This window comes from Myxine glutinosa, chromosome 13, assembly GCF_964187855.1.
Source record: "Myxine glutinosa chromosome 13, kmMyxGlut1.1, whole genome shotgun sequence".
NCBI lineage: Eukaryota > Metazoa > Chordata > Myxini > Myxiniformes > Myxinidae > Myxine > Myxine glutinosa.
This window is the reverse complement of record NC_136273.1, coordinates 42,431,204-42,445,094: the sequence shown is the minus strand read 5'-3', so window position 1 is coordinate 42,445,094 and position 13,891 is coordinate 42,431,204. Positions and strand designations below refer to the sequence as shown.

The 13,891-nt window shown below is 42.0% G+C and overlaps 1 protein-coding gene and 1 long non-coding RNA gene across 3 annotated transcripts in view; one reads left to right on the top strand and one right to left on the bottom strand.

Moving 5' to 3' along the window:
• SARDH (sarcosine dehydrogenase) overlaps nt 1-13,891 on the top strand; it is a 179,246-nt gene that overhangs the window by 40,313 nt on the left and 125,042 nt on the right. For both annotated transcript variants that reach the window (XM_068134325.2, XM_068134326.2), the window contains exons 3-5: nt 1,890-2,068; nt 9,567-9,746; nt 13,219-13,342. In XM_068134325.2, coding sequence (XP_067990426.2) covers nt 1,890-2,068; nt 9,567-9,746; nt 13,219-13,342 — 483 coding nt within the window. The remainder of the gene's footprint in view (nt 1-1,889; nt 2,069-9,566; nt 9,747-13,218; nt 13,343-13,891) is intronic.
• On the bottom strand, nt 7,225-9,993 carry LOC144888667 (uncharacterized). The gene is made up of 3 exons (XR_013621203.1): nt 9,507-9,993; nt 8,958-9,389; nt 7,225-8,681 (listed from the first exon to the last, which is right to left on the bottom strand). It is a non-coding gene; the product is annotated as an uncharacterized LOC144888667 (long non-coding RNA).

Here is a 13,891-nt window from a genome sequence, read left to right as displayed (position 1 = left end):
TAGCATTAATATAAAAAAACAAACTTTTAACAACATTCGTGACATGAACAAATATTTAAATCCTGATGTGAAGTTCCGTACGGTTGGGTGAATACAATTACGAATTCAAAATCGTAATTGTGTTCACTCAATTCCAATCATCAATTGATACTTCAACACAATACTGTTTTAAATGATGGTTGTATTGGGATACTATCAAACCCGCTCATTGCCGTAATCTGTCCACTTCCGCGTTCGCGGCAGGTTCATAATTCTCATCAAAATCTAAACAGTATCTATCTATAATTCCAGTAATCTCTGTACGTTTGTACGTTTGTACGTTTGTTTGTCTGTGACCGCTGTTTCTCGACAACCACGGGTCCGATATACTTTTAACTTGCCAGGTATATTGCTGGGGACCCGAGGATGTGCCTTTTCAAGGTTTCATATTAATCGGACAATTACTTACCGAGCTATGTCCAAAAAACGATTCAACCAATCAGAGAGCAGCGAACGATCGCGTGTGCCGAACGTGGAGGACACACTCTGCCTCGGATGGCACATTTGAGAGCGTATTCATTTATTTCACGTTTGCAAACTATGTTGGCGTTAAACTATGTTTTAAAACTAATAAAACCGAATTTGCGATTCATTCGCTTTCCTGCGCGTTTGTGCACGCGATGGCGATTTCTTTACCAAACTCCGGAAGCCGTTCGCTTTGGACCAAACCATTGCATGTAAATAGAGGGGGGGGATTGTCGCCGTACTCGCAAGCCGTTCGCTTTGGACCAAACCATTTCATGTAAATAGAGGGGGGGGGATATAATTTTAGATATAGATATAGTACGGGCAATGCCCTAGTTTGTAGAATTTCAATAAAAGCCACGTCACTTCATATTGGTGAATATTATTCCATGGTGTTTGGAAAAACTGGAAAATTGGAAAAATTGAAAAATTGGAAAAACAATATAGCCTATTTTACTCCAGGGGGTCCTAGGATTACCCACCCAAAATATCGTTGTGATCGGTTCAGCCGTTTTTGCGGTACCTGGGAAAGGACAGACGGACATTTGGTGAATTATAGTAAGATGGAGGTAAACCGCCCTTTTATGAATGAATAAGCTGGAGGTAACGCGTCCTTTTATGATTGAACAAGCCGGAGGTTTGTGATTTTATGAACTTTTATTTTATGATTTTATGACTTTTATGATTGAACAAGCCTACACTTTTATGAATGAATAAGATGGAGGTAAACGGCCCTTTTATGAATGAATAAGCTGGAGGTAACCCGCCCTTTTATGATTGAACAATTCGGAGGAAATTTGCCCTTTTATAAATGAACAAGGCGGAGGTAACCCACCCATTTATGATTGAACAAGCCGGAGGTAACCCACCATTTTATGAATGAACAAGGCGGAGGTAACCCAGCATTTTATGATTGAACAAGCCGGAGGTAACTTCTCCGTTTATGATTGAACAATCTGGAGGTAACCCGCCCTTTTATGATTGAACAAGCTGGAGGTAACTTGCCCTTTTATAAATGAACAAGGCGGAGGTGACCCATTCTTTTTTGAATGAACAAGGCGGAGGTAACCCACCCTTTTATGAATGAACAAGCCGGAAATAACCCACCTTTTTATGATTGAACAAGCCGGAAGTAACCCACCTTTTTATGATTGAACAATCTGGAGGTAACCCGCCTTTTTATGATTGAACAATTCGGAAGTAACCCACCTTTCTATGATTGAACAAGCCGGAAGTAACCCACCTTTTTATGATTGAACAAGCTGGAAGTAACCCGCCTTTCCATGATTGAACAATCTGGAGGTAACCTGCCTTTTTATGATTCAACAATTCGGAGGTAACCCACCTTGTTTTGACAATTTGTGACTTTTGCACTGTTTGTTTAGGGATGCTTTGGCAGCTGCGACCAAACGATGTTGACGTGGAGCTCCTGGCGGTGACAAGAAAACTGATGAGCTGTGACCTCGAATCTGAGACGGGTTTGCATACGGGCTGGATCCAAAATGGCGGCATTTTCATTGCCTCCACAAAACAACGTTTGGACGAATACAAGCGCTTGCAGACGGTATACATGGCTGGATCAAAATTGTAAAATTCACATTGCCATCATCATTATTGTTGTCGTTATTGTTGCAATCCATTTTTCTCCTCCTTCAGCATTCTTGTTTGATCATCTTCTTTCAAGGTATTTACTGATTTTTTTATTTTCATAGTTTGCTTAGCCATTATTATTATTACTATTATTTTGTTATCTGACTACAAAACTTTTCTCCAATGCCTGCAGTATCATTAAGAGGCTTTCCCACAAACTTCATACCAGATCTTCGATGTGTCTTTTTCAGTGATGGCTTCTATCTTGCCACCTGTCCATAGAGGAGGACAGCTTTATGAAGGGAATGGGATATTGTTGATTGATGAACACTGACCCCCATCTTGGACATAAAGCCTGGCAGTCTTTGGTGGATTTACAGTTACATCCTGAACCAGTTGCCTGCTTGCTCGTGACCCATCCTGAACCAGTTGGCGACCTGACCTGGGTAGAGTCTGGGTGGTATGATACTTCCTCCGCTTCTAAATAATGGATTTCACCGTACTCAAAGGAATAACAAGTGACTTTGAAATCTTCTAAGAACCTTCTCCTGAATAGTGATTCTCCACCACTTTATGTCTGACTTATGTGGAAATCTCATTGGTCTTCATGTTTGCCTTGTTGGTTGACCAAATGAGTTGCACCTTAAAATTCCTTAGATAAGTGGGGGAGCTTAATTTTTAAGGAATACCACCGATTACATACAGGTGAAACCTATCACACCTATTTTGTAACCTTTCAAACAAATAATTTGCTTCCAAAGTGGTTTAGGGTGAATTAGGCAAATGGTTTTAGTACTTATGCAACTGAGTATCATTTGATTTTCTCTATTAATCGAGCTTTCTTCACATTTTATCTGCATTTTTAGCTTTATCACTTTTGTGTAGTTTGTGAAGACTCTATATATTATGTTTAATTTGAAAGCATCATTAAATAAGCTCAGGTGGCATCAAAATGTGAAAAATTTGGAGGGTGGTGAAAACTTTTGCAGACCACTGGATTTCAAAAAATTGTGGACTGGTTTTAGCAAAACAAGGTGGATAAGTTGGATAGGGGACAAGACCAAGGCAATTCGATTTTGGAGGTCCGAATCCAGATCCAGCCTATGGTACGTAGGTAAAGATCCAGGATCGAGGAGTACATCCATGCACTTTACCGAGTGGCTGTTTAGTTGTTATTGTTATCTATCTGTTTGTCTATATATATAAAACACAGTTTGGGTGTGTGTAATGTTACCGATAGACTCCTAAATGGAGAGGCTCACGTACTTGATATTTGGCCCCCTCCCTCCCCCTCCTCTCCCCTCCCCCCTCTCCCTCCCCCTCCCCTCCCCTCCCCCCTCTTCTCCCCTCCCCCCCCTCTCCTCCCCTCCCCCGCCCCGTTCCCCTCCTCTCCCCTTCCCCCTCCCCCTCCCCTCCCCCGCCCGGCAATGCCGAGTACTTCTGCTAGTTCTATATAGTATTGCACATTGCAGGGAATACAAATGAGCAAACCAATGTGTATTGCAGGACAGAGAACAACAAATCCCACATGTAATTGTGTTTCCGATGGCACTCAATTTCAAGGATAGATTGCCAAGGTGAAACTGGTTTATAATGGCAAAGAGAACTATTGTCTGTAGTGGGAGATAAAGAGAAGTGATCAGAATGTGAATACAAACAGTCCTCCTTTACTTTTTATGGCATAGCTCATAGGGCATTGTTGGTTGGATCAGCGTTTATATGTATGTATGTATGTATGTATGTATGCATGTATGCATGCATGTATTCATGTGTATGTGTATGTGATCGCACATACATACATACATACATACATACATACATACATACGTATGTACGTATGAATGTGTGTATGTGTGTGTATGTATGTATGTATGTATGCATGTATGCATGTGTATGTGTATGTGTTCACACATACATACATGCATACATACACACGTACATACATGCATACATACACACGTACAATCGTACATACATACATACATACATATGTGTGTGTGCATGTGTGTATATATGTATGTATGCATGTATGTATGTATGTATGTATGTATGTGTGTATGTGCAGTCACGTGAAAAAGTAAGTACACCCCATGTAAAGTTTTGACGTTTTCAACATATTTCAACATACAGCTATTTGATCTTCATTTCAGCAATATTGATAGATAAAGGTGATATAATATAACACATATCATGAAACATTTACATTTTGTAGTCCATTGTATAATTTAAATAAACATAAATGCAAATTTTGCATGTGGAAAAAGTAAGTACACCTCCACATTTATCACTACTTCAAATACCTAAAACTAGAATCAGGTGCACCAGCTCAAGTGCAAATGATTAGAACATCGTTAGAGAGGATCTTGGAGGAACATGTCTTATTTAAAGCTCAGACATTTAGTTTGGTTTGCTCTTTCTTGTTGAAGTGTGCGGCGTCACCATGCCTAGATCAAAAGAGCTCTCTGAGGCCTCCAGAAAGAAGGTTATAGATGCCTACGAGTCTGGGAAGGGATTTAAAAAGATCTCCAAACAATTTGAAATCAATCATTCGACTGTCCGGAACATCATCTACAAGTGGAGAATATTCCAAACAACTGCCAACTTGTTCAGGCCAGGCCGCCCCAGGGAAGTTCAGCCCGAGAGCAGACCGCAAGATGCTGAAAGAAGTCTCTAAGAACCCCAGAATGTCATCACGGGACCTACAGGTAGCTCTTGCCACTGTTGATGTCAAAGTGCACGAGTCTACCATTAGAAAGAGGCTGCACAAATTTGATCTACATGGGAGGTGTGCCAGGAGGAAACCATTGCTGTCCAGAAAGAACATCAGAGCAAGACTCGAGTTTGCCAATGAACACAGAGGCAAAGACCAGCACATCTGGAACAATGTGCTCTGGACAGATGAGTCAAAGGTAGAGCTATTTGGCCACAGTACCAGGAGACATGTTTGGCGAAAACCAAAGACAGCATTTGACCACAAAAACCTGATACCAACTGTAAAGCATGGTGGTGGAAATATTATGGTTTGGGGCAGCTTTGCTGCATCAGGGCCTGGGCAGCTCACCATCATAGAATCCACAATGAATTCTTCATTGTACCAGAGGGTGCTTGAGGATAATGTGAGGCCATCTGTCGGAAAGTTGAAGCTCAACCGAAGGTGGACCTTGCAACATGACAATGACCCTAAACATACCAGTAAATCCACCAAGGAATGGCTGAAAAGAAAGAAATGGAGGGTTCCGGAATGGCCAAGTCAAAGCCCGGATCTAAATCCCATCGAGATGTTGTGGGGGGATTTGAAACGAGCTGTGCATGCAAGAAACCCCTCAAACATCGCACAGCTGAAAGAATTCTGCATGGAGGAGTGGGCAAAAATTTCTCCCAGTCGATGTCAGAGACTGGTAGACAGTTATAAGAAACGCCTACTTGAGGTTGTTTCTGCCAAAGGGATCAATACCACCTGTTAAAGCCAAGGGTGTACTTACTTTTTCCACATGCAAAATTTGCATTTCTGTTTATTTAAATTATACAATGGACTACAAAATGTAAATGTTTCATGATATGTGTTATATTATATCACCTTTATCTATCAACATTGTTGAAATGAAGATCAAATAGCTGTATGTTGAAATATGTTGAAAAAGTCAAAACTTTACATGGGGTGTACTTACTTTTTCACGTGACTGTATGTATTTTCGTGTGTCTACCTTGTAGGGAATACCTCAGGGTGACAGATGACCAAAACGACCCTTAACTCCGAGGTGTATACCCAACTATGGCGGTACCTTTTTCACGCGTGGGGGGGGGGGGGGGGGGGTTGGAGGGTAGCAAGGGCTTACCTGCACGGCCGCGCTCGAATGGGGTTATCCGATCCCCACAGACAGAAAATAAATGCAATGCAATAAAAAGGTATAACTAAATTCCTAAATGAGGGACCCTCCACTCACACTCGATTACACAACGCAGGGAGAAATAAAGAATGTAAAAATAAATGTGTAGTGTGGTGCGTTGGCTGGTACTCACTCAGCTCTGGTCTCCCTCACACGACCCTCAAACCCTGATGGTTGTCGACTGGGTCCCAGGTCCTGCGCGGAAAAATGCCTGAGGGCGCGAAGTCACGCCTCCACCAGCCGGTCCACGCGAGGTAGCCAAATTCCATCCTCCTCCGATGGCCCAGGGAGATAGAGAACAATTGCGCGACCACTTTCACCAAAGCAGCACGAGAGAGAGAGAGATGCGTCCACTTCCACCAGCCAGGAACAGAGAGAGACAGGGAAGTGCGACCGCTCGTGATCAAGCCCAGAGCCCGGACCAAGAGAGAATGCGACTGCTTGCGATGAAACCCAGGACCAAGAGAGTGAAAATGCGTCTGCTTGCGACGAAGCCCATGACCAAGAGAGAGAGAGAGAGAGAGAGAGAGAGAGAGAGAGAGAGAGAGAATGCGAATGCGACCGCCTGTGACCAGCCCGGGACAAAAAGAGAACAAGATGGCGGTCGCTCGCGTTTTTTTCTCCTGGTGCTCGAATGTTCTCTCTGATGTCACACTCTCACCAATCGTGCAGCACCATCGCATTGCCCCAACCAATCGTCCTTCTGGGCGTTGCCTCAAGGCCACACTTGGCACCCATCGAGATGATTCGGCTGAGTGCGGTCGTCGTGTCCGGATCCGGTCGGCGATCATGTTATTGTAATGTGTCGATGGCATGGCTTTTTGATGAATATAAAGACGGAGGGAAGACCACAGGAGGGCAAGCACACACACTGGGGAATTTATCCTTATGGAGCCTATCAAAATAACACTACTTCGCCCCTCGTACGAAGACACACAAATAATTACACGACATCCGGGCCTGACTTAAATATAGGAAGGTTTCTTCTTCTTTGCGACAGTCGGAGCACACTATCCTATACAATCCTACCTTGGCTAAGGTATTTCATTACCTACCCCCATACATATAAGTATGTATGTATGTCCCTTGCACCGGTATTTTGCGGGTTTATTCCCTCAAAATAGTTTTCTCTGCAACTGTTAGTCCGATTGACATGAATTTTCACCATAGGAGCACCTCCTGTCGAATTTTTTTTCATGATGTTTTTTTTCTTTTTTTTCCAAAATTCTTTAATTTTTTTTAAAATTATGATGTCATAGTTCACGTGGTACGGGCGCCATCTTGAAAAAAGCGAAAATTTTTGCACCTTTATATCTCCGAAACCGCTCCAGGACGAAATTTAAATGTGGCTCATTGTAAAGTACTTCCCCATGGGGAATAACATATGTTAATAATAATGTCATGGGTGCCTTCATTTTGACATAAAAAATCGACAGGTAGAATTTCTCCGGCTATGCCGTTGTTAAACTATCGGTCTTGTTTGGTTAATAATAACTTTTAATGATTCATAAATGTTAGGAATATCGACCAATCCTCACTTAAGCATCAATATATAACATTTAAATGAATCAAAATAATAATAAAAAAAAACATTTATAATCAGCACATTGCTTTCACAGTGCTAAATTCTTCCCCACTTGTTGTTGTTTTTGTTGTTGTTGTTGTTGTTGTTGTTTTAACAATGTGCAATACAGAACGTCTTTTGCCAAAGCAGTTTCTTGGCTCGGGTTACAATCCTGAACAAGTCACCATACCGACGCAAAGCACAATACTCCGCTGATTTCGGCAGGAATTTGTACTCGTAATTTGTTTAGCGTGCCGGCGATAGCTCACCTACTCTTGGCGAAGAGCACCGTGGGATCTTTAACATCCACAAACGTATGCAGGTGGACGGGAACACCTGGTTTAACGTCCATCCGAGGAACAGCACACACATTGATGAATCACCGGGTTGACAGTTTACTTTATAACTGGGCTGAGATTCATACCCTGGATATACAGCTCAGAAATGGGAGTCCATTCCTCTTAAGTCTTGGTCTAGGCTATTCTGCTGACCTTATTCCTCCTTTCACAATGAAGAAACTTGCATTTTAGCCAAAGTTGATAACAACAAACATTTCTCTGAGCTGATTGTTTGATATGTCTATTTAGATGTTATATGCAGGCAAATCAATCTTGAGCATACCTTTCTTTGCTAGAAAAGTTTTCCAAAGATTTTCAATAATAATTTGAGAGTTGTAATTTAAACAAGTCAGGAGACGACGATAGTTCCCGAACGAGCGGTATTCAATGACAAAGGTCAAAACCGACATTGAAAAAAATATATATATATAGGAATGTATCATCTGTTATGAGACTAGTTAGCTACACAATACCGAAAATTCGGTTCGATTCCGACAACGTTGAAAATTTGACCTTTGTGACCTTGAAATGTCAAAACGAAGGTTACTGACCTTGAAATGAGATAGAAAATAATGTATAATCAGTTATGAGGTTAGTTAGCTACACAATACCAAAAATTCGGTTCGATTCCGACAATGTTGAAAATTTGACCTTTGTGACCTTGAAATATCAAAACGAAGGTTACTGACCTTGAAATGAGATAGAAAATAATGTATAATCAGTTATGAGGTTAGTTAGCTACACAATACCGAAAATTCGGTTTGATTCCGACAACTTTGAAAATTTGACCTTTGTGACCTTGAAATGTCAAAACGAAGGTTACTGGCCTTGAAATGAGATAGAAAATAATGTATAATCAGTTATGAGGTTAGTTAGCTACACAATACCAAAAATTCGGTTCGATTCCGACAATGTTGAAAATTTGACCTTTGTGACCTTGAAATGTCAAAACGAAGGTTACTGACCTTGAAATGAGATATAAAATAATGTATAATCAGTTATGAGGTTAGTTAGCTACACAATACCGAAAATTCGGTTTGATTCCGACAACTTTGAAAATTTGACCTTTGTGACCTTCAAAGGTCGAAAATTCTGAAATTTGTTGGAAAACTTGTATTTCATGATGTATGTGATAATATAAAAACATGTACGACATTTCACCCTATCAGGAAGCGAACAATGTAATAAAACCATCAAAAATCGACTTTTCTAAATTTCGTGACCTTGTGACCTTGACCTTGGGGCGAAAATGAAAAATCGAGCTCTGTGGGGCTAGACACATGACATTGGCCTAACCAAATACCGAAACCCCTGCCAGATTCCACCAACTCCCTCGGAGAAGATGTAGCTTGAACTCGATTACCCCCTAAAAAGACATCTTTTTCGGGCGTGGCTCCGCCCACAATGGGCGCAATTCGCCCCCTCTAGGCAGGACACAAGTAGATCATGATATCAACCTCCCACCCAAGTTTCATCGAGATCGGATGATATCATCGGGTAGTTATGCTGCGGACAGACAGACAGACACACACCCATGATGAATATAGTGGTCACTCTGTTTGATAACTCGTGAACCAAAAATGACATTATGACAACACATAATCCGTTTTTATTGCTCCTTACTTTTATTTTTCCCTTTTGTCAACATTTATTTCCCTCTTCCCTCATCCTCACACTTGGAAGTTGGGATCTGTGTACGGCATCGAATCACACGTCCTTGGGCCAGCAGAGACGAAGAAGCTGTACCCACTCATGAACACCGATGACGTGTATGGGGCGCTCCATGTTCCGTTGGACGGTACAATGGATCCGGCGGGAACTTGCAGCGCTTTGACGAGGGCCGCAACAGCACACGGCGCAAAGGTAAGGCAGTAATGTAACATAATAAAGTACCGCGCACACACACACACATGCGCACACACACAAACACACACACGCGCGTGCACACACACGTGGCTTGGTGCTATGGTGGGTGGAGTCAAGCAACAGCACACGGCGCAAAGGTAAGGCAGTAATGTAACATAATAAAGTACCGCGCACACACACACACATGCGCACACACACAAACACACACACGCGTGTGCACACACACACACACACACACACACACACACACACACACACACACACACACACACACGTGGCTTGGTGCTATGGTGGGTGGAGTCAAGCAACAGATGTAGTTGTAGTCTGGCAGCTGTCTGACCAATGGGTGCACATTTAAAAAAATCACGCCCAACAAGAACCTCAACAACAATAACAGCAATTCAAAGCTCTTGTAGAACTGCGACATGTCACAGGTTAAAACTCCATCAGTATATTGAAGATAAAATGGAACATCCAGCTTCCGTTGCAGTTTGTGAGAAACTGAACCACACTGCTGAAAGGAAAGTCATCTGCGACTGTGGCACGATAAGTCAGCCGACATAGACTTAAGAAGCCTTTTGGCAATCTCTATAAAGTCTGACCTCAAGCAGATGCTAGATGTTTCCTCCTGTGATTGAGAGACACTAATATGCATGAAATGAATGTTTCTGTAACTTCCAAGTTGTTCATTAAAAATTACATCATAAAAATAAGCCTTGCGGGTCCTGAAGCCCCACCTGGATGTTGGATCAGGAGCCACAGTCACTTAAACTTCCTGCAGACCCACTTAGACCCTGTTATTTTTCTCTGCTGTGAACAAACTTTGGCACATCACGGGTGATGAAAGTTATTATTTGTTTCATCGAAATCGTGTGTGTAGTTTCAGAAAAGAGAGCAAATAACTATTTTGGGGGGCAAACACCCCTCCCCCATAAACCACCTTTGACCCTTTGACCCTTAAACCCTTCCTGCATAGACCCCCTTAATGAGTGCAGATTTTGATGCAGTCAATATACCTTCGTTAGGCAACATATATGAAGGTTATGCTCGCTGACTCACGGACATTGCTCGATCGCATAAGCTTAACAGACTAATGTCCAGGTGAGCTAAAAATAAATAGCACTGAGTGGGCTGATGGTCATCTCTGGAGGTTGTAGTTCAAACCACTGTTGATTTTGGGGGACTCCGCTGAGAGCCTCCCCTGTTTCTCTGGGAAGCCCGCTGATACAAAATCGAAAAATCGAAGCCTGAGCGATTGTGAGGATCATCACGTGGAAGGGCTGTATCAGGTTTCAGAGCAATCTACTGTACTATATAAGAGAGATGTCTGTCTGTCTGTCTGTGTGTCGCCATTTTTCTCAGAGAAGGCTGAACGGATCTTCGTCCAACTTTTAGAGGTTCATCAGTGAGTGCCTGGGAGAGTTTTAGGCAATTTTTTTTTTGGGGGGGGGGGGGGGGGGGAAACAAAACAAAAGTTCGTTCTTTTAGATTTTTTAAAAAATCGTTCTATACTGCCTAAGCCTTTCTGATTAATGACAGTTATATACAAGTACAGATTCACAAAAATAAATATAAAACAATCACCAGACATTTGAACACAAATAAATCGAACAATTCCAGAAGTGTACGAAGTTGGTAGTAGGGCTTCTTCTTCTTCCTGAAAGTCATCATACTGTGGAAGTCTAAAATGGACTTCCAACTGTTAGTCTTTGTTATGAAATCAAGTCGAGACCTCATTTCCCAGATATGAGGCTTCATTTAATTATATCTCCACATACCCTATACGCACAGAACAAAGAATAATATCAGAACTACAGCAAATATTATACTAGCATTTCATTGTCCATAAGCAAGCAAATATTTCAAACCACGTCATACCTTTCTCGAGCGTCCGCTCACAAAAGACAGATACGAAACCAAAACTCCTCCTTTCCCCGACAACCCGTTATATCTCCTTCTCAAGCCTATTCCATTCGAATCCTCTTCTTCATATTTGATCACAGTCTTCAATATATCTACAGTATGTAGCCAATAAAAGTGAAGCTTATACTTTAGTGATAAATATTTGATTAAATCTGCATAATGGATGATAGAAATTGCTTGTTTGCTGTGCTTAGAAATAAGGCTAACATTGATCATCTATGCAAGGAAAGAGATACAATGTTTGAAAGGGTATTGAAATGTACAAAAGGCGAATGGAGCTGTTTTCATCAGCGAAGAACAGATAGAGTCTCCGCGAGGCGCCATACTGGGAAAAACAACAACAACTTATCCTCAATGGTCGGAGGTGTAATGATAACCAGATGCCTTATTGAGTCCATGGCGCCAGTCTGTCTGCAAAACCCCTGACCTTTCCATTCCTCAGTCTGACTCCTGAGACAGCAGGAGATTTATTTTGTTCGAAAAACTTACTATAAAAAAGGAACTGCATTCAACCACTTGCTGGAAGATTGGCTGGACACGTTGTATTGAATCTGCAATTGTATACGTCAGCATAGTATTGTTAAACTTTGTTGTAATCCTTCTGGTATTCAAAGTGAATCTTCTCCAGGAAATGAAATCTTCAAAATTGTTCTTGGTGTGTGGACATTCAAATCGATACACCTTCGTTAATACCTAACTCAGAAACGTGATGAACGGCACATTCACCAGCATATATTCAATGAAAAGGTAAAATGATGATTTGACATTTGTGATGGATTCTGACTTGGATGTAATTGCTTTTCCATTACATTTGCCCTCATTTCAAATATGTTAATGTTTCTTTTTCACTTGAGCAATGCCGGGTACTACAGCTATAAATGCTTTTATACTTTACTCGGGGTACAAATACAAATAGAACTTTGTCTGGGGGGTAACATACAACTTTGTCTGTGGCTGCGGCCTCATTCGGTGGTTTGGGGGACCGGAAGAGGGGCGAAATTCTCTATGTAAATGTGTACCGTGTAGCGCCACCTGGTGATGGTGGCAGAGGGTATTACACTTTCCGTTTTTACCTGTGCAACACTGAGGTTATGAAGCACTCTTTGCATGGGAAAATTTTTCCTCCTTCCCTTCACCCTCCCCCCTAACGGAGGGGCCTTTCAAAGCCACCGCTCCACCCCCCACCCCCCAAAGATGTATATGTAGTATATCTTTCCCCTCCCTCTCCCCTCACCTCCCCTCCCCTCCCCCTTCCACTCCCCCTACTCCCTTCCTCACCCCTCCCTCTCCTGCTTCCTCCTACCCCCCCTCCCACCCCCACCCCTGACAACGCTGGGTACTCCTGCTAGTCAATTGATAAATACGGGACAAGTAGGGATCCGACGTTTCAGCAGGTAGTTTGGGGCTGGAAGCCCCCATAATCCAAAATCCAAAAATCGAAGCTTGAGCGATTGAGCGAATCATATAGTAGTAGGGCTGTATCTATAGGCTGCAGGACAAGTGTAAGCACCTTTAAGTCATCCCTGTTTTGGCTGCTTCCTTGCAGGTGTTTGAGAACTGTCCCGTGACGGCGATCCACACCAAAAGTGATGGACTTGGTCTGCGCCGTGTTTCCGCTGTTGAGACGCCATGTGGTACCATCACTACACCCTGTGTGGTCAACTGTGCAGGTTCTCTTAGTTCATTACAGTCAGATTTACAACTAAGGGGCAGCCATTTTGTAAACACTTAGACTAGAATTGTTCATGACTTCGGCAAAGTTTTACTTTGCTGGTTGCTATTCTTAAATGTTATCGTACCGTAGTTGTGTACACACATTTTACAAGTGATAATTTATTAGTTGGCAAGATTTTTCAAGTATATTGGTTGGTCGTGTGCGTTAGTCTGTCTGTTTGTCTGTATTTTTGTCTGTCAATCACCTACACGTCGCACTTTAAAACCGATCTTGACGAAACTTCACCAAATGGTTGAGTTGGTCATAAGGAAGAAGCCTATTGAGTTTGAGGTCAAAACGTAAAAAGGTCAGCATAGGCCAAAGATCATTAACTTTGTCAAATCTCTAAAATTGTCAATTTTCATCTGACTTGAAATCTGAAGAAGATTTGCATATCAGATCACTGAATTCAACCACCAATTTTTTTTTATTTTTTTTTTTGTATACTGAATCGAGGCTCGTGAAAGAGCTAACATTTACTTCACAAACAAATCAACCAGACAAA